Source organism: Prionailurus viverrinus, chromosome B4 (genome assembly GCF_022837055.1).
Source record: "Prionailurus viverrinus isolate Anna chromosome B4, UM_Priviv_1.0, whole genome shotgun sequence".
In the NCBI taxonomy this organism is placed as follows: Eukaryota; Metazoa; Chordata; class Mammalia; order Carnivora; family Felidae; genus Prionailurus; species Prionailurus viverrinus.
In genome coordinates this window covers 133,580,217-133,607,722 of record NC_062567.1, presented here as the reverse complement: position 1 = coordinate 133,607,722, position 27,506 = coordinate 133,580,217, and the positions used below count along the sequence as shown (strand labels likewise).

At 56.7% G+C, this 27,506-nt stretch overlaps 1 protein-coding gene across 4 annotated transcripts in view; it reads left to right on the top strand.

The window, feature by feature from the left end:
- Positions 1-27,506, top strand: part of SCUBE1 (signal peptide, CUB domain and EGF like domain containing 1) — a 138,911-nt gene that overhangs the window by 25,089 nt on the left and 86,316 nt on the right. For all 4 annotated transcript variants that reach the window (XR_007154162.1, XM_047868020.1, XM_047868021.1 and 1 more), the window contains one exon: positions 25,432-25,566. Coding sequence is in view for 3 of the 4 variants with exons in the window: in XM_047868020.1 (XP_047723976.1) it covers positions 25,432-25,566 (135 nt within the window). In the remaining variant the exon portion in view is untranslated. The remainder of the gene's footprint in view (positions 1-25,431; positions 25,567-27,506) is intronic.

Sequence of the window (27,506 nt, the reverse complement as noted above, 5' to 3'; positions counted from 1 at the left end):
TTCCTTCTCAAGACAAAACTCTGGCTCTAGAGAAGTCAGACCTTGGTTCCAACCGGCTGTATCCCACACTGATCATGTGACCTCGTAGAGCCTCAAATCCCTCATCCGTAACATGCCGTGAGGGTTAAGTGTCTGGTGTGTGTCGGGATGAATGTTGGCTGAAACACAGAACGCTACAAGAGGAAGCTGGGCTTGGAGTTGGAAGATGCAGGCTCAAGTTCCGGAACCACCGCTCAAGAGTCAACGGTTTAGGACCAGCTCCTCAAACCCTGCGAGCCCCATTCCCCTAACGGCAACATAGGTCAGTAATCCCCGTCTCAGAGGGTCACCGTGACAGTCACGCACAAAAGCACGTACGGAGAGCTGCGTGTACAGATGTCACACTTTGCACAGGTGCTGCATGCTGTCGTCATGGCGCGGTGGAGGTTTCAAACGGGCAGCCCGCAGTCGCCATCCAGCCCGCAAGCACGTTTGGTCCGTCCTCCCGGTGGTTTTGTAATCGCCACTGTCGCCATCATCAGTCAATGGCTTGTGAATGTTTAAAAACCGAGGGCTGTCGGGGTCCCTGGGGGGCTCAGTCGGTTGAGCGTCCGACTTCGGCTCAGGTCACGATCTCGTGGTTCGTGAGTTCGAGCCCCGCGTCGGGCTCTGTGCTGACAGCTCGGAGCCTGGGGCCTGCTTCGGATTCTGTTTCTGTCTCTCTGCCCCTCCCCTACGCGCTCTCTGTCTCTCTCTCAAATATAAAAAATAAAACATAAAAAAACTAGAAAAGAAATCAAGGGATGTCACAGAATAGATCACACATCAGGCCACGGAACAAGCCTCGACGGATTCTAAAAGATGGAAGTCATACCATGCGTGTTTTCCGACCACAACACTATGAGACTAGAAGTCAACCACAAGAGCAAATTCTGAAAAGACCACAAGTACATGGGCATTAAATAAAATGCTACTAAACAATGAATGGGTCAACCAGGAAATAAAAGAAGAAATGAAAAAGTACATGGAAACAAATGAAAATGAAAACACAACAGTTCAGGGGCACCTGGGTGGCTCAGTCGGTTAAGCACCTGACTCAGGTCACGATCTTGCAGTCTGTGAGTTCAAGCCCCACGTCAGGCTCTGTGCTGACAGCTCACAGCCTGGAACCTGCTTCGGATTTTATGCCTCCCTCTCTCTCTGCCCCTCCCCTGCTCATGCTCTATCTCTCTCTCTCAAAAATAAATAAACATAAAAAAAAAACAACAACCGTTCAAAACCTTTGAGATGCAGTGAAAGTTGTTCTAAGACAGAAGTTTATAGCAATACAGGTGGTCTACCTCAAGAAGCAAGAAAAATCTCAAAGAAACAACCTAACCTTACACCTAAAGGAGCTAGAAAAAGAACAAATAAAAACAAAACCAGCAGAAGGAAGGAAATAATGAAGATTAGAGCAGAAATAAATGAAATGGAAGCTAAAAAAAAAAACCCAGTAGAACGTATCAGTGAAACCAGGAGCTGGTTCTTTGAAAAAATAGTAAAAATTGATAAACCTGTAGCCATACTTATCAAGAGAAAAAGAGAAAGGACCTAAATAAATCACAAATAACAAGGAGAAATAACAAACACCACAGAAATGCAAACAATTATAAGAGAATATTATGACAAATTGGACAGTCTGGAAGAGATGGATAAATTCCTAGAAACATAGAACCTAATGAAAATGAGGACAGGAAGACATAGAAAATGTGAACAGACCCACTACCAGCAATGAAATCGATTCAGTAATCACAAAACTGCCAACACATAAAAGCCCAGGGCCAGATGGCTTCACAGGCAAACTCTACCCAACGTTTAAAGAAGAGTTAATACCTGTTCCTCTCAAAAACTATTCCAAAAAATAGAAGAGGAAGGAAAACTTCCAAATTCTTTCTATGAGACCAGCGTTACCCTAACACCAAAACCATGTAAAGACACCACACAAAAAAAGAGGACAGCAGGCCAACATCTCTGATGAACGTAGATGTAAAAAATCCTCATCAAAATACTGGCAAACCAAGTCCAGCACGACAGTAAAAAAAAAAAAAAAAAGCATTCGCCGCGATCAAGTGGGATTTATTCCTGAGTTGCAGGGAGTGGCTCAATATTCATAAATCAGGGCGCCTGGGTGTCTCTGTCAGTTAAGCGACTTGGGATTCTCTCTCTCCTTCTCTCTTTGCCCTTCCCTGCTCGTCTCTCTCTCTCTCTCTCTCTCTCTCTCTCTCTTTCTCTCTCAAAATAAATAAACATTTTAAAAAGGCACTGCTTTAAAAAAAATTCATAAATCAATCAACATGATACATCATGTCAATAAGAGAGTATAAAAACCATCTCATTTCAGTAGGCACAGAAAGAGCATTTGACCAAGTACAACATCCATTCATGGTAAAAACCATCAACAAAAGTTTAGAGGAAACATACTTCAACATAATATAGGCCAGGGGTACCTGGGGTGGCTCAGTCAATTAAGTATCCAACTTTGACTCAGGTCATGATCTCATGGTTCATGAGTTCGAGCCCCACATCTTGGCTCCGTGCTGACAGCTCAGAGCCTGGAGCCTGCTTCAGATTCTGTGTCTTCCTCTCTCTCTCTGCCCCTCTCCTTCTCTCTCTCTCTCTCAAAAATTAAAAAAAAAAAATCATAATAAAGGTGATATATGAAAAACCCACAGCTAACATCATCTTCAGTGGGGAAGAACCGAGAGCCTTTCCCCTAAGATCAGGAACAAGACAGGGATGTCCACTGTCACCACTTTTATGAGACATAGCACTGGAAGCCCTGGCTACAGCAATCAGACAAGAAAAAGATATAAAAGGACTCCAAATCCAAATCGCTATTCACAGATGACATGATACAAGAGACAGAAAACCCTAAAGGCTCCACCAAAAAACTGCTAGAACCGATTGACAAATTCAGTAGCATTGCAGGATACAAAATCAATCTACAAAGGCCTAGAGCATTTCAATACACTAATAACGAAGCAGCAAAGAGAGAAATTAAGAAAACAATCCTGTTTCCAGTTGCACCAAACATAATAAGATACCTAGGAATACACCTAAACAAAGATGTGAAAGACCTGTACTCTGGAAACTGTAAAACACTGATGAAAGAAATGGAAGACGACACAATGGAATGGAACGACATTCCTCCTTATGGGTCGGAAGAACAAATACTGTCAAAATGGCTATGCTACCCAAAGCAATCTACCGATTTAATGCAGTGCCTATCAGAATACCAGTAACGTTTTTCACAGGAACTAGAACAAACAATCCTAAAATTCGTATGGTGCCACGGAAGACCCCAAATAGCCAAAGCAATCTTGAAAAAGAGAAGTGAACCTGGAGGCATCACAATTCCGGACTTCAAGTTATTGCAAAGCTGTAGTCATCAAAACAGTATGGGACCGGCACAAAAATAGACACATAGATCAATAGGACAGAATAAAAAACCCAGAAATAAACCCACAATTATATGGTAAATTAATCTTTGGTAAAACAGGAAAGAATATCCAATGGGAAAAAGGCCATCTCTTCAACAAATGGCGTTGGGAAAACCGGACCACTTTATTACACCATACACAAAAATAAATTCGGGATGGATTAAAGACCTAAATGTGAAACCTGAAACCATAAAAATCCTAGAAGAGAGCACAGGCAATAATGTCTCTGGCATCGACTGTAGCAACTGTTTTCTAGATAGGTCCCCTGGGGCAAGGGGGAAAAAAAGCAAATACAAACTCTTGGGACTCCATCAAAATAGAAAGCTCCTGCCCAACAAAGGAAACAATCAACAAAACCAAAAGGCATCCTACAGAATGTGAGAAGATATTTGCAAATGACATATTTGATAAAGGGTTAGTATCCAAAATACATAAAGCACTCACACAGCTCAACACCCAAAAAACAAATAATCCAATTAAAAAATGGACAGAAGACATGAATAGACACTTTCCCAAGGAAGACAGCCAGATGGCCAGCAGACACATGAAAAGAAGTTCAACATCACTCATCATCAGGGAAATGCAAATCAAAACCACAATGAGATACACTCACACCAGTCTGAATGGCTAAAATCATAAACACAAGAAACCACAGGTGTTGGATGAGGATGTGGAGAAAAAGGAACCCTCATGCACTGTTGGTGGGAGTGCAAACTGGTGCAGCCACTGTGAAAAACAGTGTGGAGTTTCCAAAAGTTAAAAATAGAACTACCCTGGGGCGCCTGGGTGGCTCAGTCAGTTAAGCGTCTGACTTCAGCTCAGGTCATGATCTCGCAGTTCGTGAGTTCGAGCCCCGTGTTGGGCTTTGTGCTGACAGCTCAGAGCCTGGAACCTGCTTCGGAATCTATCACTCCCTGTCTCTCTGCCCCTCCCCTGCTCATGTTCTGTCTCTCTGTCCCTCAAAAAATAAATAAACGTTAAAAAAAATTGTTTTAAATAGAACTACCCTACAGTCCAGCAATCAGACTGAGTATTTACCCAAAAAATACAGAAACACTAATGTTTATAGCACCCCTATGTTTATAGCAGCATTGTTTATAATAGCCAAGATACGGAAGCAACCCAAGTGTGCATCAATTGATGAATGGATGAAGAAGGCGTATTATATATATACAATGGAATATTATTCAGCCATTAAAAAGAATGAAATCTTGCCATTTGCAACAACGTGGATGGAGCTAGAGAGTATTGTGCTAAGTGAAGTAAGCCAGTCAGAGAAGGACAAATACCAAATGATTTCACTTATGCGTGCAATTTAAGAAACAAAACAAATGAGCAGGGGGGGGGGGGGAAATGAGAGAGATAAAGCACGAAACAGACTCTTAACTATAGAGAACAAACTGATGGTCGCCAGAGGGGGGAGGGGATGGGCGAAACAGGTGAAATGGGGGGGATTCAGGAGTGCACTTGCCGTCATGAGCACCAGGTTATTAAAATAAAAACTTAGAAACCAATCAACCTAATAAAAATTAAAAAGTCAAAGAACGTCACGTAAAAGTCGTAATTTCCAGCATCGTTCCTGCTCGGCCACATTCACCCAGCCCCTGACACTGTGGGGCTTGGGCAGGAATACAAACGGAGGCCTGGATGCCACATGGCTATGTATGTAAAAGTTACAAAGCTTCAAAGCTGGAATATAATCCTTTGGAAGGCTAGACTGGAGTTCAGAACCTGGGAGTCCTCGAAGCTTCACGTCAGAGAGCGGCAGTGGAATGGCTGGCTGCGTCCCCACACCACGGGGAGCCTGAAGACACGCTAACCCGAATGTTCAGGCTCTGGCCGTTTGCTCCCACACCACCTTTCCTTTTTCCACTGCTTGGTCCTAAGTGTCATCTGTCCCTTTGAGAAAAGATTTGGGGCCATTTGGGCACGGAATTTTAGGGTCTCAAATACCCAGAGTGTGGTCTAGAAAGGTGTGTGTGTGTTCCAGGTGCACATGACCCCCTCTGGACTCCTTACTCCGTAGGGAGGGCTGAAGCCACAGGAGGGGCAGAGCAGGGACCGCCCCCCCCCCACCCCCGCAAAGCATGAGGCCCAGCACAGGGACATCTCTTGCCCACGTCTCAGCGTGGCGAGATTTGCCCGTACATCACTCGAGATTTGCCAGAGCGGAAGCCCGGATGCTGTGCTGCGGCTGCCCTCTTTGGGGGGGGGGGGGAGTGTACTTCCTGTTTGCTACAGTCCTCACCGTGCCCTGTTGCTGACAATCAGCAGCTTTAGGCATTTAATTGCCTGCTTGGTCTCAGTGGGAATTGTGTTCGTGCTTCCTGGTGAAGCTGCCAGCACAGGGCCTGCGCCCGGTGGGTGCCCAGTGGTTCTGGAGGCTGACAGAGTTGTTGGAAGGTTGTCCGTTCTCACTGCCTCGTGTAGTCCTGACCGTCTCCAGTCCGTCACTGTGAGCCCCACTCACGGCCCGTCGGCCGTCAGGGACAGTTAGGCTGCTTTGCATCTCCTGTTTTTTGGTGTCTAGGAGTCTGGGTCAGGAGTCTTGTCCAGCCGTAACATTCCTCTCTCAACCACCACTGAACTCCTCGGGGATGAAGGCTGGACTAAATCCTGATCAGCAGAGTATGAAAAGCATTCTAAGTTCATTAGGAGAGAGGAGGCTGATGGCTTACGGGTTCCTTTCTCGCCTGCGTTTTCACAGTTGAACCTTTTCTTTTGAGCAAACGAGGTTATTTTTTTGTGGAGATGGCTTGCCTGGGAGGGTGGCCAAATCTGCCCTCTGGGGAGCAAAACCCTCTCTCTATTTGACATCTTTATTGAGGAATTTCTCAAATATAACAGAAAATGACACCAGAGGGATTTGAAAGCAGGATGAGATCCTTGCTCAACCCCAAATGCCTGCTTTTAGCATTGTAATTACTTGAAATAGCAGTAGTTCTGTTTGAAAAATATTATTCCAAACTCCATGCAGTTGGACATGAGAGCAATATTTAGGCTAATAGAATAAGATGTTTTTTTCATCTTAAATTAAAACCAGCAGTGGATAATTTTTCCCCATCTCCGCAAAGCAAGGGCCCTTTTTCTCTAAAGCCACTCGTTCACTTAGCCAGATGTTTTCTTTGACCCCGGTCTTTACCTTGACTTACTGAAAAATATGTTTCTCAGGTTGCTCACAGTTTGAGTTTTGAACTTGCTTCTCAGCACTTTTTCCCCTGCTGAACACAAGCCATCTGTAGCCAGGTTCCGCAGTAAAAGCATCATTAACTACATCACTCCTTTCCCATTAATGCTTGTTGAGCACCTACTCTACGCCTAGCCTTGTGCTAGGCAGGCAGTTCCACTCAGGCGGGATGAGGGAACTTTGCGTGAGTCTCCGCCACGCGCCCGGAGTGGTCCGGGATATTGTGCTCCCGTCCGTCACTTGGTCCTCGTGGCATCCAGAAGCGGGAGCCATTAGTATCCCCTTTTTATGAATGGCGAAACCAAGGCCCAGGGAGGGAAAGTGACCCACACCAGGCCACCCAGCAGAGCTGGGACCATTTGGCCACTCAAGCCCGCAAGCCTGTAAGTCACCGACTGCCCCCTGCCCCCCCTAGTGCCCGAACAGCACCAGCTCTGGGAGGCTGGCCAGGTTCAAGGAGGGGCTTCCTTCCATGGGCTGATAGGTATGCACCCCCTGCGAGCTGGGGAGTCACTGAGGACATCCGGAAATCCTAGCATCTGCCAAGCCCAGCCGGTGGATGGCGTGCTGGGGGGCAAGAAGGAACCCCTGACTCCAGAGTTCGCTTCCAGGGCACCTCCTCCCCCGAAGCCTGTACTGCCTCCCCTGGCCCAGGCAGGAGCCTGCGGCCCGTGTAGCAGCTTTGTGTCCCCCTTGCGCTTCCCTCAGGATGTTGTCTTAGCCTGTGTGACTGTGCAGAGCCCTGTTCTTCCAGAGCTTTCTCTCATGCTTCCCATGGCTTCCACAGTAGCACCCAGTGCCTCTGCTCACTGGCTCATGAGGCCCCTCATCAGGGCCCTGTCAGCCGTTCCCCCTCACCCCTCACCTGTGCCAACCTGTGCCAACCTGTGCCAACCTGCGCCCTCTGGCCCAGCCGTCCTTAAACCCACAGAGTCCTTCTGCACCTCCCTGCTGCTCCCTTGCGGCCCTTCCCGCAGCGGGTTCCTGGTGTGGTCCTTCTTGTCACCCAAGACCCAACCTGCCTCTGCCTTTGCTCTGAAGTCCTGTGACCACGCTGTATACATGGCCACTGTGGCTGTGGGCTGGGGTCCTCTCTTCTCCCCATGAAAGCAGAAGCTGTCTCCTCTAACCCTCCGCCTTCCTCCTCGGGGCCCAGTGCCGTGTCTGGCAGATCACAGGCATGCGAAAAGTATTTGCAGAATGAAAAAATAAACACATTTGCGAAAGTGCCTTATAACCTGGGCCCTCTCACTCAGCAGACCTCCATGCTGGGCTCATGGCAAAGATCAAGGGCCATCTCTCTCGGGACTCCCGGGATCATAAGAAAGAAACGTTCTCCACTGTAATGACAGGTGGAAGGCCGTGATGGCAGGGACCCCACAGCCCTCCGCCTAGTGTTCATCCATTCGTTTATTCCAGAAAATTGTTCGGAGCACCTGCCGTGCGCCAGACATGGTTTCGGGTGCTGAAGAAACCAGTAAGCAGTGAACAGAAGGAGAATCACCCACATCCACTTGAACCTGCATAGGTGGGTGGGGGGTGGGGGACAGCAAACAGGCGAACGTGTAAGTCAGTAAGGTAAGTTCAGGCAAGTCAGCTCCACTGAAAATAATAAAACAAAATAACGTGATAGAGAGTGACGGGGAGAGAGATGATGCACTGGATAGGGTAGAATCCTAGTTACTGCTGCTGCGCAGAAAAACCACCCCACACTTAGTGGCACAAAATACCATTTAATTTGGCTTTGGGATCCTCTGGGTCAGGAATTCAGATGGGGCACAGCAGGGGCGGCTCGTCTGCTCCACGGTGTCTGGGGCCCCGGCCGGGAAGTCACGAAGGCTGAGGATGGGTCGATGACTGGCTAGAATCCTCTGGAGGTTCCTTTGCCGCTGTCTAGTGGTTGACGTTGGCCGTCGGCCAGAACACTTGGGGCGGCCCCTGCGTGTGGTCTCTCCACAGGGGTTGGGGTGGCCTTCCTCGCAGCATGGCGGCTGGGTCTGAGAGCGCATGGAAGTTTGACAGTCTGGCCTCAGCGGGCACTTACGCGAAATTCTGCTGGTGAAGGCAGTTACAAAGGCCTTGTCCCCGCATTCGAGCAGAGGGGACATGGGGGCGGGAGCCTCAGTGAGGAGGAGGAAGCCACCGTTAGAAACTTACAGGGAGGATCTTCCCACCCAGCAGAAGGGAGAGGACAAGTAAAATGGGCAGAAGCTGGGTGAGTTTGGGAACAGGTCAAGTGCCTGGAGGCCCGGGAGGGAGGGAGGGAGGGACCGGAGAGGAGCTCAGGAGGTAGGCAAGGCCTTATAGGTTCTGGAAAGGCCTTGGGATTTTATTCTAAGTTAGCTGGGAGCCATGGGACACTTTAGCTAGGGATTGACATAATCTGATGGACATGTTAACTTAAAGGGATTTGCTTTCTGGCTATGAAGTAGAAAATGTGTCCCAGGGAGGAAGAGGGAGAGACCACTGTGGCCGTCTGGGTCTGAGACGGTGGTGGCTCACTCCAGGGTGCCGGCGGTGCGGGTGACGAGAGGTGGTTGAATTCAGAACGTATTTTGAAAGCAGAGCCCACAGGAATCGCTTATGGGTTTGACGTGAGAGGTAAGGGGGAAAAGCGTAACCACCACCAACTGCCCGGAGTCTGTGGGCGACTGTGGGCAGCGGCTCAGGTGCGGAAGCCCGGGGGGCAGGTCAGGCTGGAGCTGGGAGGGGCAGACTTGAGGGTCAGTCTGGCCACGTTCGGTCGGGACGCGCGACAGCCGTGCAGATGGAAACGGTGTGTAAGTTCGGAAGTCGGCGGAGTAATCAGGTCTGGGCGGTGGGGCGGGGGGGGGGGGGGGGGGCGGTATATGAGAGTCTGGAGCTCCTAGATGGCAGCGAAAGCTGGATTCGATTCATAGAGATCTCACGAGCACCTGTCCTGAGCTCACTGTCAGGAAGTAGATGACATAGCCCCAGCCCTCAAGAAGTATAGAGAGCCAGCCTGCCTGGCTTTGAATCCCGGATCGATCACTTACGTGCTTTGTGACCTTGGGCAAGTGACGTCACTTCTCCGGGCCTCCGTATCCTCATCGGTAGGGCGGGGCTGCGAGCGCTGCTTGCTACACGGGGATGATGCGGACACGGAATGAGGCGAGCTTTGTACAGCACATAGCACGGTGCCTGGCACGTGACCGAGGGCTCGACGGGTGTGAATTACCTAATTCTCACTCACCGCTGGTGTGTGAAGCCAGCCTACTTTGTAAAGAGAACCGATGACTTTCTGAGCTGGACCCTGGGCCGTGGGTGAAGCCCCTTGGCCGGGGCCCACGCCTCACGTTCCACGCGGCGCCCCTGCCGCATATGAGCCGCTGCTCCCCGCCCTCCCGGGGTCAGAAAGCTCCCCCCATCCTCTTGCACTGATGCTTGCCCCTGTCTGTTGACACGGGGCCATGTGGCCTCAGCGCTTCCAGTCCCAGCTCTGGGCCACGACGTGCTCCTTTTGTGACCTTGGACACATGCCACCTCTGGCTCAGGCTCAATTTTGTTCTCTGCAAAACGGGCGTGATCCCTGCCCATTCGGATCCGAAGGGAAGATAGATGTGCAGGTAACCCTGCGGGCTGCCAAGCAGAGGCTCAGGAGGAAGAGGAGAGGGGTCCTGGAGGCCGACGGGGCCCAGGAACCCAGCTGCGCCCGTGGGAGGAAGTCGCTGCGGGCGCCAGATGCTCCGGGCGGCGGCCGGGCCTTCCCTGGCAGGATGAAAGGGTCGCGCTGCCTAGGCCCTTTTGAAGGCACCCCCTCTCATCCTGGAGGACAGCTGGAGACAATGTGCTGCTCCCTCACGCCCCTCACGAAGAAGGTTCCAGTTGCCTCTGTTTATTTGTCTTTATACTTCAACAGCCCAAATGCATTTCTTGCTGGGAAAGAAACGCCGCCCACTTTAATGTGAAACTGACGAGCTTCGCACAGTCACAAACACCAGTGTTTTTTAAGGTGAACTCCAGAGGTCTCTTCCTGTTCTCTTTATCTGTGCCCCACCCTCCCCCACTCTTGGCCCACATTCAGGTGATGGGAACACGCCTGGTTGGAGGGACTTGCCCTGCCAGGACCAGCCAGAGTCAGGCCCGCTCCTCCCCCCAGCTTTTTACAACTGTTCGTCTGGTGGAGGTTCTTTAACCTGAGAAAAGGAAAAACGCTGGAAACTTGTGCATCGTTATAAATGGGCCTCCTTCTTCCCCCCAAACCACTGTAGAACTAGGGGTGTGGGGAGGGGGGTTGATTCAGACCCAGGGGCGTTTCGGGGGTAGAGTGAGCTTGTGTGGCCTCCTGCCTACACCCAGCTCAGGACGGGGACAGGGAGGAGTGTGGGAGAGCAGAGGGGGCCAGGCGGTGCTGGGGTGGAAAGGCAATGTCTCGGGCCCGGCTCTTTGGACCATGGACTTGTTCGGGGACTCTGGAGAACTCCCCACCTCTCCGAGCCTCAGTTTCCCCATCATCTGTGAAACGGAGGGGTGGGATGTGCCCGGTAGTTCTCAGACTTCTAGCAGCAGAACCCTGAAGTGCCAGCCGACTCCCGCAGTGGTGGCACTGCCCTGGCTCAGTGGAAGGGCAGGGCCGGCAGGAGTGAGAGCCCTGCTCTCTGCAGAGCGCCCGCTGCAAGGGGGGTGCTGGAGCACTGTTTGGAACCCCTAGCCTGGCTGTGGTGTCAGAGCCCTTCCTTACCCTCCAGCATCTTGTGATTCGATGACTCGGTGGCAGGGCATGTCCTCGAGGACAGGGGTTGAGCCCACTGCTGTGTCCTCCCGGCCTCTGCCAGACGCAGCCCCTGTCCGTCTCTCTCTCTGATTTTCCCAGAACTGGCATCTCCAGCCGGCCAGTCAGCTTTCATTCCCCTAAACACACCGCCCCGTCCTGCCCAGCAGCGTCCTTGCACCGATGCACCTTGTCTGTCCCCGGACAGAGCCCGCCAAGTCCATAAGCAGATGTCCCTTCTGCCCGAACCGCCCTTCCCCCTGCTCTTTACGGATGCAGGGCTGACTCCCACTTGTCCCTCAGGACTCGGCTTGGGCCTCAGGCCCTCCAGAAGTTACACACTCCTCCCGTGGGCGCCCACAGCCCCCAGGCTTGTCACAGGACCTCTCTGGGGCCTCTCCTAATGCCTCAGGAGGCCCCTGGAGGGCGAGACTCCGGCATGACTCTGCTCTTTTCCCCAGGCCCAGCACAGGCTCATTTGTGGGATGGGGGGACGACAGGTGGCTGGAGACGGGACGGAATGTTTGATTCTGACCATCGAGAGGAGCATGATTTGATCGTGGTGGGTGCACAAGCCTGCCACGGGGGCAGAGCATCAGTGCGCTCAGAGCTGCAGAGATCTGCTGCGGAGGTGTCCCCCGCGGCCCGTGGGACTGCAGCGCCCTGTGTCCCCAACCCCACGCCCAGCCCCTGCTGGTCTGTGTTCCAGACGAGGGGAGATGGGGACCTGGGAGTTGACACATGGAGCCTGGCTCCCAGCTCCCTTCCTAGCAGCGTGTTGGGGGGCAGCTGTCCGCTGTCACTCCAGGGAGGGGGCTACAGAAATGCTGCGAGGTGGTCTGTGTGAGAGCACAGGGGCGCCCAGCAGGCCTCTCCTCCGTCCTGCGCTCCCTCTGGCTGGGGGGCCAGGGCAGGGACCGCATCACTGTATGAGGCCAACCTTCCCGTTGGTAGGACCCGGCTGAAATCGATCGTCACTCCCCCTGTGCCAGCCCCACCGTTGACCAAGTCTTGATTTGGGAGCTTGGGGAAGAAGTCCTGCTCCATCCCAGGGCAGAACATGCCAAGTCCATAAACAGCAAAGAAAAACGCCCAGTTGCAGAGGACGCGACGGGCCGGCAGACTCTTTCCTCCATCTTGTTTGCGGTCTATGTGCCAGGGGCTCGGTCAGAATCTGAGCAATAAACAAAAACTAAGGGTCCTGTGAAGACTCTTTAAAAATACTCTACCAACCAAAACAGACATCCCAAACCAGAGATGAGCCATGTGCCTAAAAGGGGGCATCAGTCAACACGTATGAGTGTCCCAGAGCCTCCAGAACCTCTGCCAACCATCTTGCTTACTTTGGAGCCGCCTGGGCCCTCGCCGGGGTTTGGGGTCACCCTGGACGTTTGTTGAGCCTGACTGCCTCTGGACAGATGTTGCCGTGACCCTGCTCGCCCGGCACCACAGGCCTGGCCCCGTGTTTACGGTGGCCGCTAGCCAGCCCCGTGTATTGCCGGCTCCACCATCCCTCCCCGTCACCCGTCTCGTCCCAACCGCGCGCGGCTGGAAATAGACCGGCTAGTAGAGACGCCCTGTGCCCAGCTGTGACGCCTGCTTGTGGGACGTGGGGAGCCACAGCAGCCACCCAGCTGCTCGGCCGGGGTCTTCAGCAACCTCCTGGGCTGCCTTAACAGGGGGAAGAGGGTCCCATCCCACAGGCCGACTTTCCCTCCCCTGGCTCACCCGCTCACTGGCCACCGAGGGGCCAGACGCCCGTGCAGTCATTTGGGACAAGCTTTAGCGGAGGTCCCCCCTGAGTGGGGTCTTCCTGGGGCCCCTGTTGCCGCCGGGGAGTCGCCGCCTCGGCCTGGCAGCCAGGCCCTCGTGGCCTGGGCTCCGCCTGCCATGCCGGCCAGCCGCGCCTTTGCTCCGCGTGCATATTGAGCCTGTCCCGGGGCGCCTCGCAGCCCTGTGCTCCCCCTGCCCAAGGGGCCGGCGCTCTCTCTTCCTGTCCCAAGCACTCCAGTTCGGCCTTCAGGGGACTTGCCTCCCACCCTGCGTTCGAACTGAGGAGTCACAGTGCCCCTCACGCAGGGCTGAAAAGTTCTGTTCACGCAGCCGTCTTCCGCCTGTGTGCTGATTATACAGAAATGTTAAGGGAGTACAGACTGCACGGAAGGTAACCCCCACAAGCTCCCCACCCGCCCCGCTCTGCAGTCTTCGCGTCCCCGGGTTCTTGCCCGTGTCGTCTGCATGCAGCCCTGACTTTCCGCAGTTACGATCACGCATGGGTGTTTTTAGGCTGCTTTCCTGGTGTTCTGTCAGAACTTTCCTCGCTGTTGACGCGTAATCATGTGGCCAAGAGGTGGGACTGTAATCAAAGCCCGGGATGTGGGCGCCTGCCAGCCTGTGGGCGCTGAGAGCCACTGCTGCTGTGGTGATCTGGTTAGAAACGCCTGGGAGGAAGGATCTGTGATCTCTGGGTCCAAAGATGCCTCCTGAGTGCCCTTATCTGCCAGGTCAGGGGGTCCTGAGATGATTTTCGTGGCGTAAGTAATGCTAAACCAAGTATGGGACGCAGCTCACCCCACCGGGACCGAGTGACAGGGCACCGGGTGGCGGGTAGAGATGGGGTGAGGGGAGGAGGCGTAACAGGTGCAAAGCCTAGAGGTGGGAGAGGCCTCGGCAGGAGAGTGGGCTCGGAGTATGGTGACACGTAAGAGGGTAGTTTCCGTCGGCTAAACGCCCGAGACCTGGAGATTTGTGTCTGCAGGTGCGAGCATGTCAGGGGTCCCCTTCGGCTGCGTGTCGGGCACATCCCAGACTCAAGCCTGCCTCCCGGCCCCCCTTCCACAGCCACCGGGGCCCCACCTGGGGCTGCTGCAGCCGCACATGTGCACACACACACACGTGCACTCATGCACACGTGCATCCCACCACATCCCACCACCGAGCACATCTTTTCCCCGTGCTTGTCCGCACGCGGCAGAGAGAGAGAGAGACCCCTCCGCCTGTCAGTGTGGCCTCTGAGCCCTCTCACACACGCTCTTTTGTCCTGCAGCCCTCCGCCCCAGCCCCCCCACTTACCCCCACAGTAGTTAATCCCTCCTGATTCCCCCACCTCTCTCTCCCCGGCCGGGCAGCTCCCTGAGGGCAGGCCTTGCCTTGGCGTTCACTGCGCCCTCATTGAGTGAGGGCGTGGACGAACGGACACATGGGGCTGATCACGGAAGACTCTCTGCGGGAAGACATGGGCACTAGGAAAGGACTTCGGAAGAGGCAGCGGCCGGCGCAGGCAGGCTCCAAGGGGCAAAACCAGCAGATTAAGGGCGTCCCGTGGGGAGGGATGAGAAGCTGGCAGTCTCTGGCTGGGACTCCGCCTCTGGGAATCCATCTGGAGAAAAGACACCCTAAAACGGAAAGGGCTCTACGTGCCCTGTGTCCCTCGTAGGGGAGTTTACTAACGGGGTCCGGAACAGAGACAGGTGCACCAAGTGGTTGGGCGGGGGTCGCCTGCCGGCTAGACAGGCAGCAGGTGAGGAGGGCACCAGGGATGAGCCCCGGAAAGCGCTGCTTTCAGTAAAGGGTGAACGAGCAGGTCACATACAGAGAGACCCGTTTGCACTAGGAGAACATCGGCCCACGAGAAAAGACAGAAACAAAATAGATGCCTATGGTTATGGTCGCAGCCAGAGCATAGGACTGTTGACCCGTTTTTTTCCCACTGTTTTTCAGAATTCCTTGTAAATTCAAAATCTTAAATAGTTTTGTTGGACAAGTGATAGGGAGCCGTGCTGCGTGTCTTGAGGGGAGAAGGGCCACAAATAGGCTAGAAAGGGTGGGCTTGGCCACGGGGAGCCGTGGTGGTCTCCCAGCACGTCAGCCACCCTCGGTGCCCCCTTTTCCGGGGAGCCCCTTGGTGCCCACTCTCACCCCTCCACGTCCGCCCCCTTACAGCCCCTCTGCCATTTTCTTAAGTCGGCACAAAACCTTTTCCCATCCCGTTGTAGCTCCATGGCCCACCCAGGGCCTGTCAGCAAAGGACCACTTAGTGTGGGAAGGAACCAACTAGTCCACAGCAGGCCCAGTTAAGGCACCGTGGCCGTTCAGGGGCGGGAGCCCGCGGGGCCTGGGGGCCCCACCTTCACGGAGAACTTCCGGCGGTGCTGACACTCGTGGGGAGGACACTGGTTTTTATACTCAACAGCTTTGAAAAAAGCGGAGGAAACCGTAGAGTTTAATCGGGAAGAATTGGTCCAGAATTCCAGGCAGTACCGAGGCTGGGAAGCACGTGCCGGGAGTAAGTCACGTGCCGTGGCCAGCGTCCGGCAGGAAGGACTGTGTCAGCCGGGTGGCCTCGGGAGCTCCGGGGCCCTCCTGGGTCCGGCAGGCCGTGCGTGTGCCCGGCCCGCCCCACGCACAGGCCCGAGGGGGAACTAACCGCATCCAGCGGGGCCTGTTTTATTTCTGAGGATGTTCACGAAGAATCTGTCAGAGCCTTTCCCCTTTCTTTTCTCACGGCTTCTCCCTTTGGTTCCGGGATTTGTTTGTTTGGGTTTCCTCCCCTTCCCCCTTCCCAGTCCTCTGGTCTTCTCCCCATCAAAAGAAGTTTTTAAAACTCGAGTGCCTCCCACAGACGTCCGGCCAGGATCGCGTTCACAGCTGGGCCGTCAGAGGCCCGAGGCTGCAGGGATGAAGTGTCCAGTTCCCATCCTGGCACCGGCGCGCGCGTGTCGTGACCAAGGGCGGGCCATTCGCCGCTCGAAGCTCCTGGTTATGACGCCCCCGCTGCCTCGGGCTGAGGCCCTGGGTGAGACGCTGTCACGAGCGCGCCTGGCACCGAGCAGGAGCTCAGGGCACACGGCTCCCCTGCCGCCTCCTGCAGCCGCCTCTCCCGCCCGTGCTTGAGACATTAAAGGAAGAGCTGATCTTGCCGTGGCGGTGTGGCGGAGGCCAGGGCGGCGTCCCTCAGGAGCGCGTCCCGCCGCCTCCAAACCCCCGTCCCCTCTGCCTGCTTCTTAAAGCACTGCCCACTTAGCACGGCTTTTCTCTGGCCGAAGACGTTTGTCCTTGTACCGCTGAAGGCACTGGCGAGGGAGGAGGACACCGGACGCTGTGGGCAGGGCCGACGTGGCAAGAGCCCTGTGTGGCTTCACTCGTTCATCGAGCAGCAAAGCTCACAGGCCGCCAGCATCTGAGGACGTCCACTCCTCCTCCACCCGATCCCACTCCCTCCGCCGACGGGGCTCACTCCCAGGCAAGGCTGACGCGGATGAATAAACGAGCACAGCTCTTCTCTGACCAGCCCTCACTCGCCCTCCCAACGGGCCCACAGCCTCTGCCCCCTGGGACCCCCCGGCCGGCACTCAGGCTTCTCACTCGCCCAGAGCTGCTTCCTTGGCTGGATCCGGGAACTGGGTGTCGCCAGGCAGCCCCTCCGGGGCCACACAGGGCAGCCCTTGTGGGACAGGCCGAGAACCAGGGCCTCCGGGCCAGAGCCACCGCCCCCAGCCACGTTTTGTAGTTGTCAGTCAGTCACTCGGCCCACGGACGTGGCTCATGTGCCTCAGGCACTATGTCAAACCCTGAGATACAGCAACACTCGAGACAGCCATGGTCCTCCCTCTCGAGGACTCTGCAGTCCCTGAGGAGAGAGCGACACAGGCAGAGGTGTTTCCCCCGGCGTGGACGGAGTGTTCGCTTGGGCCTCGCCGGCCAGAGAGGGGAGTTTGTGTTTTATTCGAAGCCGACGAGGAATCCTTTGGAGGCTTTCAGGCAGGGGATAGCGCGGCTGGTTGACACTCTCCAGGGTGGTTTAGCGGGGTGGTGAGACCAGGGTGGAAGGAGGGAGACCTGGGATGCCACCGCTGTAATCCAGGCCGGAGAGGAGGGGAGCTGGACCCGGCCACCTGAGGGGAGGGGGCGGGGAGCTGGGTCTGCAGGCAGAGCTGAGGACCACACCTGCTAAGGGCTTAGAGGCGGGGAGCGGGGAAGGGAGGGCTCCAGGATGACAGAAGCCACCGTGAGCTGTGCTGCCATTGGCCGAGATGGGGAGGGCTGAGGGCGGGGCCAGGCTTCGCTCTGTTCTGTTCCGTTCTCACAGGAGGTCAGATCAGGAGTCCGGCAAGGGCCGTGTTAGGTTTGTCGTGGCTTTGGACATCTGGGTCAGCCGTTGATATCTCAGCCTGAGGACAGTGGAGCAAGTGGGCCTAGAGGTCTTAGCGGCATTGGCAAATAGGCGGCAGTTAAGGCCGTGGGACAGGGTGACATCTCCCGAGATCGGAGCCCAAGAGGAGCGCAGGCCTCGTGGACCTGGGCCCCACAGGGGCACAGCACCCAGGGCACCGTGCTCCCAAGGCTGCTTTGCAGGAGGTTGTGCCCACAGAATGCAAACATGTTTGCCAACCATATGTCTGGTAAGGGTCTAGTATCTGCGACACACAAAGAACTCTCAGAACTCAACAGTAGAAAGACAACCCCGTGTAAAAGTGGGCAAGGGATTTGAATAGACACTGCTCCAGAAAGGATGTACCAACGGACGGCAAGCACGTGGAAAGGTGCTCGGCATCATTAGGGAAACGCGAGTCAAAGCCACGATAAGGTGCCATGTCACAGCCACCAGGATGCCTATCATCTTAAAAAATGGAAAACAGGAAGTGTTGGCAAGGACGTGGAGACATTGGAACCCTCATGTTTTGCCGATGGGAACGTGGAATGGTGCCACCACCGTGGGAAGCAGTGTGACAGTGCCTCCAGAAGTGAAACGTGGAATCACCTTATGACCCGATGATGCCGCGCCTAGGTACCCACCCGAGAGAGTTTAAACGTGTTCACTCAAAGACTCGTACGTGGTGTTCACAGCAGCGTGTGTCCTCACAGCTGAGGAGGGCGAGACCACCCAGACGTCCCGCAGCTGGTGGACGGGTCGACAAAACGTGGTCTATCTGGACGATGGAATATTATTCAGGCATAAGAACGAATGACGTGTGCTCCGCCGGGGAGGACCTTGAAGACGTCATGGGGTGTCAGAGAAGCAAGATGCAGAGGACGCACACTGTGTGGCCCCAGTGGTATGAAAGGTCCAGAACAGGCACGTTCGTAGAGTCAGAAAGTAAGCTAATGGTTACCGGGGCTGGGGGAGGGGAGAATTGGGATTGACTGAAAATGGGCACAGGGCGTCTCTTTGGGGTGGTGGGAAACGTTCTGGAATCAGATCTTGGTGCTGTTCACACCACCTCGTGAATGTGCCAAGAACCACTGACCCGTCCTCCTTAAGGTGGTGAATTTTATGTAACCTGAGTCGTATCTCGATGAACGAAGACAGAGGTGGCACGTGCAGAGGCCGGGGCTTGTCCCACAGCCCGAGCAGGCCACACACGTGGCTCTGAGTCCGGTTCTGAGCCAACGTGAAGCCCCTGATAGACTGTGGTCCCCCAGACAAGGGTGACAGGGTGGTGAGCTAGCCAGAACCTGTGTCAGGAGGGAGCAGTTCCGGAAGCTGAAGCTGCTCTGCTGAGGCCACACTGGGGGCTCCTTTGGACGCAGCTTGGTGTCAGTTTCCAGTGTGGCGGGGACCTTACCGTCCCCTGGGGCACGTTCACACCTGTGATTCCCCGAAGCCCTGGCAGCGGCTTTGCTCAACGGTTGTTAACGTTCACTGGTGGTGTGTGTGTGCCAGGCACCGAGCCGAGTCCTTCGCTGCATTATTTCCTTTAGTTCCCCAGACAACTTAAGGTGCCTGTTATCCCCGTTTTGTGAAGAAGGAGACCAAGGCCCGAAAGGGGTAAGTGACGTGCCCAAGGTCACGCAGCAAGTTACTCACCGAATCTTACACCCCAGCTGGTGTGACCTGGTAGGAAAAGAGTTAGAACCCGTGGGCAGCGGTCCCAGGGAGACATCGCAGAGACAGCGTAAAGAGAGTGGTCCTCAGTCGGACCAGGCCGCAACCTCCAGGCCCAACCCAGGGGGCTCAGGGTCAGAGCAGGGCTACGGTGGGGGACCGTGTGTCTTCTGCATACGGCTGACCTGGTTAAGAGTCAGGCCCCCCAGAGAAGGCCCAGCTGATGCCCAGACCAGGAAGCGGAGAGGTCCCGGGAGGCCCCGTCATACCTCCCCCCTGCCTCTGCCAGCACCTCTGACAGCTCAGGGAATGTTCTGGATCTGGCAGAACCCAGGCCTCAAAGCTCTGAGACCCGTGTGTATTTTACCCGAAATCTAATCCATCTGGTTCTCATTTATTTACACTTAACTCATCAAATGTAATTTTGCAAGAGCCGCTCGATGGCCAAGAGGCTTTTGTGCCTAAGCCTCCTTTCTGACAGGGGCCAGGGGAGGGTTGGGGCCTCAGCCCTCAGGGACCAGGAGGGAGCTCTCAGGGTTGGAGGTCAAGTTCGGTTCCTGCGATGGGCCGGGGCCTCTGCCTCTGTCCTCGGATCCTCGGTGGGACCTGTGGTGCCGGGGCCAGGCACGGGGTCTGACACATAGTAGGCCCTTGGCAGCCATGAGAACACGGGTGGGGCCCGGGCAGAACACAGAGTCTCTGTTTCGAATCGTGAAATGTTCGTGGGAAACACAAAGCAAGCAAAGCTGGGTCCAGAAGTAATTTTTAGTTATTATAAATAACTGCAAACCTGGATTCTTGGTCCAAAGGAGGACAAACAGCCAGCTATTAATAAAAATAAACAGACCTCATGGGCAAACCGCAGCCCTGCCTGCAGAGGCCTTTCGGAACCAGATCAACCTACAGCCTGTGGGCGTCAGCTAGAGAGCAGCCGCCCATGAGCCCGTCTCAGACGCAGCACTCTCGTGCTCGGGACCGGCGGGCCCACCGAGCAGACATGGGCCGGAGAGCCAGCTGAGGGGTGTCTCCCCCCGACCCCAGCACCCAGACCTCCCGCCAGGCGCTACGGTGTAAGGTGGGGGCACCTGACCCCAGAGACCCCGCTCGGACTCTGTCTTTGGTGCCAAGGTGCCCTGGCCTCTTCCGACTAGAACTGGTCACAGTGGCCGCTGGGATTGGGAGGGGAGGCTGGGGGCCCGGAGGCCTAGGAGAAGCACACAGACTGTGCCTTCGGGCAGGAGTTGAGGCCCGACCCAGGGCTGTGGCACAGTAGTGGAGGCAAAACAGACAGGCAGGGTGGTGAGGAAGTCGGCATCCTTGGCGACTGCTCGGGTGGTGGGAGGGACAGAAGGGGGCTGCTCAGGCCAGGGGAGGTGGGCAGGGGTAGGGCAGGGCTGGAGTGAAGCCCCTCTTGGCACCCTGGTCTGCCTCCCACCTTCGGTCCTCCCTCAGCCGTTGGCTGGACGAGTGAGTGCTCACCGTACCCCCAGACGCTGGGCCTCAGGCTGGGGAGCAGCCTGCACAGAGCGGCGGCCCCATGTCTTATCCCAGACTGCACTGGGATGGTCCGTTTCTGAGGGTGTCCCTCAGCCCCGCCGGCCAAGGGCCAGCCGCGGCTCAGTGTCCCCTCCCCTCCCCTCCCAGCACCCTTCGCCTGCTGCCCCCACCCCAGCCCAAAAGAGTCAGGGGCTCTACCAGTCCCAGTGGCACAGAGATGTGTTTGTGTGTTAAGGCCGGGGGCTGGGGGGCGGGAATGGAAGGGTGCTGCAGGCTGGGGCCTTCCAGAGAGTGACCAGGCCGGGGCAGGCAGCCCCTGACAGAGGGCCACCCGAGACCCTCGCACCGCTGCAGCTGCTGGGGTCGTTCCTGCACAGTATAGTCATCAGCTCTTCCATTGCCAGTTAAAAGAGTTTCCCACTAGGAGCCTCAGGTCTGCCCCCAAACCCACAGGGCCTCCTCTCTGCTTTATCGCAAAGTCCTCGGGCCAGGGCGCCCCCTACCTTCTGGGAGCATTCCAGTGTGGCCGCAAAAGCAGATGAAGGACCATGAGCTGCCGGCAGGATTCAGAGGCAGAGCAGCCCCTGTATCCCACCCAGAGCCCACTCAGGCGTCGTGCAGCCTGGATCAGAAACAGGCTTGCTCAGGGCCCTCACTGCACGCAGCGGGCTCAGCCTCTGCCCAAGGCCATGGCGGTGGCGCTACTGTGGCTTGTCGGGCTGTGCAGACATCTTCCCCGAGGACTGTCCCCTCCCCCGGCAGCACCGGTGAGAACGGGGGCCAGGGGGACCCGGACAGAGCCGGGGTTTGTGAGGGCCCTTGGGGTCTCGATGGGGGGTGTGTAGGCTGCACAGCTTCCAGAACTCCTCCTCTGCCCCAGCGGTCGAGAGCCCTTCCCCATCTGTGCCCTGCCACGCCCCTTCGGCGAGAGTCGGCTTCTGCGACACCTCTTCCTCCCTCGGCCTCAGGTCACAGACCTCCCTGCCGCCCCCGGTCCGGCCCTCCACGAAGCCTCCCACCTCTGCTCAGGTCCAGTACGGCAGCAGCTGGGTTCACTTTGGTGCCCTGGCGGCCCTTGGGGAGCGTGGCACGTAGTAGGCGCCCAGTGTTTGTGGAGGGAACTGATGAACGAAAGCCTGTTGGGTGGTTCTCAAAGGCAAGAACTTCCGTCTGGACAAGGAGGGAGAGGGCATCCCAGGAGGAGGTGGGTGTGATCACAGGAAGGCAAGCGTGACCAGGGGGCTGTTCCGAGAACAGCCGAGATAAGTGCAGCTGCGGGGAGCCCCGAACGAGCCCCCTCCGTGTGCCCAGAAGGAACCGGGACAGCACGCCGCTCCAGGGGACTGGCCTTTGTGGGTCGCGAGCTCCCCATCGGTGGCGATGCAGACACACGTGTGCCATTCGGTTCTTCCTGCGGACACTTGAGCACCCGCTCGGTCTGACCGTCAGCGGGGCACAGGGATATAAAGACTCAGGGCTCTCTTCAGCCCAGAGCAGAGACACAGGACGACCGAGCCCGAGGTCCGGGGCAGAGCAAGCCTGGGCACAGGGGACGAGCACAGTCTTCCGGGCGCCGGGAAGACTTCAGAGAGGAGGAGCGTCGGAGACATGAGCGTGTAAGGTCGGGGGTGGTGTGTTAAGCAGAACTACTCGGGGAACCGGCTCTCGTCGCTGTGGTTGGGCTTGAGGCATCCTCGTCGAGAGAAACCAGATCGCAGGAGAGCGGGGAAAGGCCAGAGCCAGAACTCCCACGTGTAGGCTCCCTCCTTGCCCCGCAGGACCTCTCATGACAGAGTTTTCTAAGTCCTGAGGGGGCCGAGGAACAATGTGTGCTGGGCTTGCCCCCATCAGGAGGGCCCAGGGGCCGAGTGTCTCCCGTAGTGCCGTGCTAGGCCTGGCCAGGGCCTCAAGGTGAACCCAGTCTGCCCGAGGCCGGTGGGTGGCCGACCCACAGCCCCAGCTCCTCCAGCTGGTGCCTCTTCAGACTTGACTGTGAGCCCCGCGTGGAGGGCTGAGCCACGGGGCTGTGAGGGGCATGAGGTGGGCATCAGGCCCCCGATCCAGCCCGTAGAGAAGCTGGTGACGACCGCAGGCTCCCCAAAGGGATTGTGAGGCTGTGGTTTCCTGCCCGGCTCGAGGGAGGCCTGTGTTGGGACCACAGTGGAAAAAGGGCGCAGAGGGGGCCGCCCCCTTCCCTCCCTGCTTAATCTTGGGGCTTTGTCATTTGGGAGCGGGGAAAAGAAATGTTTACACGGCCTTGCATTTGTTTCAAATTATTCATCAGTGTTTGAGAGTCATTGTTCCCTGCTAGTGTAAACAGCGCTGTCCCAAGGCACAGCCACTCTGCCAGCTCCCTGAACTTCTGTAGATGCGTGCAGTATTAACTGCCCTCGGGTTCCTGGCTTCCAGTGAAGGGAGATGGGCCGGGCCAGGCGGGGGGCTCCAGGGAGCTCGTTCACGGTGGGGTCAAAGCAGCGCTTTCTTGCCACCAGTGCAGCATTTGAGGGCCTGTATCTGGTTTGTTTTACCAACTGAACCTTTACTAGGGCTGGAGAAGCCAAGGTACAGAGCAAAGAAGCTGAGAACCATGGGAAGAACAGGAAAGCATGTGATTTGAAGGGGGTCTGGACCGAGTCCCAGAAGCGGGTTTCGCTGTGATACGTGTGCCAGCACCGGGGTGCAAGTGCCTCAGTGGCGTGTCTTTGGGACAGAGACGGGACTAACCCCAGGTACGCTGGGACAGGCCCCGTGTTACCCACGGCAGGCTGGCTCCGGCGTTGCGTTTGCATCTGGGGTTCCCAAACACGTTCAAGGTGGCACCCCGCTCAGGCTCGTGTTAAGAGTAGCTGGCTCTTCGTAGCGTTGGTCTCGACACACTATCTGGCACAGCCAGCTGAGCGGCGGGGCAAAGCCACGTGCTCGGGAGGTGAACGGCGGGTCTAAGTCCTGCCTCTGCCCTGAGCAGCCGTGTGACTTTGCTCAAGTTACTTTGGTTCTCTGCGCCTCAGTGCCCTCACCTGTAGAGTGGAGGCCGTAACACAGCCTGTCGCTCAGGGTTGCCGCAGGGGTGGAGCGCGGGGATATTTGTGAGGCCCCGTGCCTGACGCATAAGGAGCCCTCGAGGAATGTCAGCTTCGCGTCGTTATCGGTAGGATGAACAGGACTCGGTCCCTGGCTTAGAGCTGCTCAGGGTCTAGTGCCGGCGAGGGACAGACCCCCAGAGGCAGCCACCCCTGGAGGGGAGGTGCCCCCCGCAAAGGGGGCACTGGCGGTGGCCCTTTAGGGAGCCGTCAGTAAGTAAGACTCCGTTGAGTGGAGAAAGGTTTTCAGAATAATCCCTCAGTGTCATTTCCAGCTCCCCCGGGACCCCACTGTGTCTCCTCTCAGCAAGAGCCACCTTCCCCACTTCAGCTGTAACTGCTCGTGGCTTTTAGAGTTCAGAGTCCTGCCTCCCTCCGGGCTGCCACACAGCTGACATTTGAGCTTGCTAGAGAATAATGGCCTGCCTCAGCATCGGCCTCTCGGAGGCAGCCATGTGGTCTCCTGGGTGGTGAAGCGACGTGTTGTCCCTAAGCCTCAGTAGGACCCAGCTGACCTAGCTCCAGGGCTCAGTCCTCTCCTGGTTCAGTGCAGGTCAGTACTGGAAGATGGCTGTGTGAAGGACAACTGCATTAAAAGCTTACGGCCAAGGGGTGTGTGTGTGTGTGTGTGTGTGTGTGTGTGTGTGTGTGTGTTGGGGGCCAGGGGATTGGCTAGAAGCGGCTGGTAGCTCACCTTGCCTCTGTGGTTTCATACATTTGCCTGTTAAAATGACGATACAGACACGGCACGTTAAGGTTTAAGAAGCCCATCTTTCGTTACACAAACTGACAGTGTAAGGGGTTATGACTTTGGTAATTGAAACATGCTGTTCTGTTCAAGCCCAGAACTCCATAAAGACTCTTTTCAGCCAATAGCCGCCTTTGTGCCAGCAGCCTCTGGTCAACGCCGAGTGTCAGCCCTGAGGTCTCTCTCTCCTAGAGAGCAGGAAAGACCGCTTAGAGGCCTTCTGCGGCCGTCTTGGTGGCCAGAGGTCAGGGCCTTTTAAAAAATTCCCCATTCTTAGACGTTTGAAGTCCATTTGTGAGGCAGAAAGCAGGCTGCGGGGTCTCGTGTTACTGGTTGTAACTCTGAGGTAGGCTTGAAGACGGAGGGGACGGGAGAATTTGCTTGGCGAGGCTCCGTGGGTTGGGGAAAGGCAGTGCAGGCTGCAGTCTTCCCGGGGAGGGAGAGTCCAACAGGATCAGTGAGACCACGGTTTGGGAGTCGGACTATCAGGTGGGACCCGGGACTGGTGACTTGGCCCCTCTGGGCCTCGGTTTCCTCATCTAGCAAATGGGCTAATACCCGGATCTGATCTACAGGGCTGCCGTGAGGATGAAAGGAGTTAGTACGGGTCGGATGCTTAGAAGACCGCCGGTCGCGTAGGTTACCGACAGGCAGCTGGCGTTACAGGCATCGTAACTACCTCTACGGAGTGCCTCCGCGGAGTACCTTGGTAGAGTACAGCCCTGTGCGGAGTCTCTGCGGAGTACCTGGCCCCCCGCGGGGTGTAGCCGCGGGGTCCCCCTGTGGAGCGTCCCCAGAGTGCTGCCGTGTGCAGGGCCTTCTGGGCAGCCTGGGAAGCTGGCCGCGTCTCGCTTCCGGCCCCAGGTGCGATTTCTCCCCTCCCCCTCTCCGTCTCTCCTTGCAGATGTGGACGAGTGTCAGGACAACAACGGTGGCTGCCAGCAGATCTGCGTCAATGCCATGGGCAGCTACGAGTGTCAGTGCCACAGTGGCTTTTTCCTCAGCGACAACCAGCACACCTGCATCCACCGCTCCAACGGTGAGTGCGGCCTGTGCTGACCAGGCACACGCCCCCGCCCCCGCCCCCCAGAATCCGGCGGCCCCTGGAAACCCCCTTTTCCACATCTCGACTCCGGGGGCCTCAGGGTCAAGGCAGGGGGCGGGGGGCGGTTTGGTGGTGGCCTGAATGGCTGTTTTGTGCTTCTGGTGTCGGTTCTGCGCGGGGCTCCTCCCAGCTCCCGCCCACCGCCCGCTACACCGGGACTGCTGGTGTTCCTGGTGTTTTTATGTGGAGGCGAGGTGGGGCCACAAATGGGCAGATGTGACCAGAGAAGCTGTTTTCCTTTCTGGGCTGAAGGCCGGCTGTGGCCAGGAAGAGTGGGGCCCCATTCTCCATGGTCCCCTTCCCCAAGGTGGGCTGGAGGCCTGAGCAGGCCGAGTGCCAATTTCCTGGTCTCTGAACGTTCACCGGGTCACCAGCCAGCAGAGGGTCCCTGTGGTCGGGAGCCGGCCTCCCTCTGGTTGTTGGGTGGGATGGCAGGCCGGCCTGGGGCAGTACAGAGGGACTGGGGAGCACTGGCCAGCCGGAGTAACCTGCAGACAGCCCCAGGCTGGGACAGAGCCTGGCCTCCAGCCAAGCCTGGCAGTGAAGGTCCACAGTATCAGAGGAGGGGTGGTCAGAATTTGGGCCCAGAGAAGCAGGACTGTGAGGTAGGACAGCTGGCCAGAAGGCAGGACCCACATGCGTAGAGGAGAGGGGCTTTTAGGTAGAGGGAACAGCATTTGCAAAGGCACAGAGGCATATCTTGCTTAAGTTAATGGCAAGGTCTGGAATCTCGGGGCAGGCTGCGTGCTGCAATGGAGTGGGCTGAGGGCAGGGGCGGGGACCAGCGCTCCTGGGGCCCGGCCATCGTGTGCGGTCAAGAGAGTAGATGGGGCAGGAGGCCAGGACAGCCGCCTGGCCCCGGCCTGAGCCCCTCCCCCATCGCTGACCCCTGACACGTCGGAGATACCGGAGGGGCCTCGAGGGGCCCCTATGAGGGCCCAGCCCGGGGTCCGTGGCCCCAGCAGGAGACCAGGGAGTGGCTCACACTGAAACGTGGGGACAGAAGGGCAGGCCCCGGGCTCCGGCGCAGCCTGACGGGCACGACTCCGGTGCTGCCGCTCCCTGGCGGTGAGCCGAGAACCTCAGCCTCCTTGTCCACAGCGTGGAGATGTGGTGGTGCCCTGCCAGGCTCTCCGGAAGGGGGGGGACGAGACCCTGCGTGTGTAGTGTTGTGCGTGCACTAAAGCTACGGGGGCTGCAAGGCGAGGCTGGGGGACGCTGGGTGTGCTTGTTATTTGGAAGCAATTCCTGAGAAAGAAAAGAAGGAAATAGTTAAAAGTCCAAAGCCCGGGATAGGGAAGCAGAGCCGTTTCACTGGATGCCTTCGATGCTCCGTGCTTGTTCAGGCAATTTCCTCAAGGACGCGACAAGCCCGGCGGTCCCCACTCTGCCGTGTCCCCAGAAGGACGTGGGCGCCAAGCTCTGCGCGCCCTGGTGCCGGCTGCCGCTGTGTCGTGCGGACTTCCCCGGGAGCCTGCGGCCGGGGCTGTGGGGCTGCAGGGCTGCACGGCTGCGTGGTCCTGCTGCCCCAGATGAGGACCGGGGGCCCAACCCGAGTTTTATAGGAAGCAGATTTATGGGGAAGCGAGTACACATTGGTGGTGAGGAGGGAGTCCTGCTTTCCTCGCGGAGGGCGACGGCTCTGAGCAAGGTGTGAAGTCCCCGAGGCCGGGGTGGCCGAGCCTCTTTTCCAGCCAGGCGGTGTTGCCCTGTTCCTTTGAAGAGCAGCTTTCCCACGAGCGGGGCCCCTGGTTGAAAGGAGGGTGCGCGGGAAGGGGGGACCGATGCGAGGCTGGATACAAGACCCCGGCCGCGTTCTGTCGGTAACCGGGACCCGGTTTGGCCCGGGGGCACTCGTCTGGCTAAGGATGTCA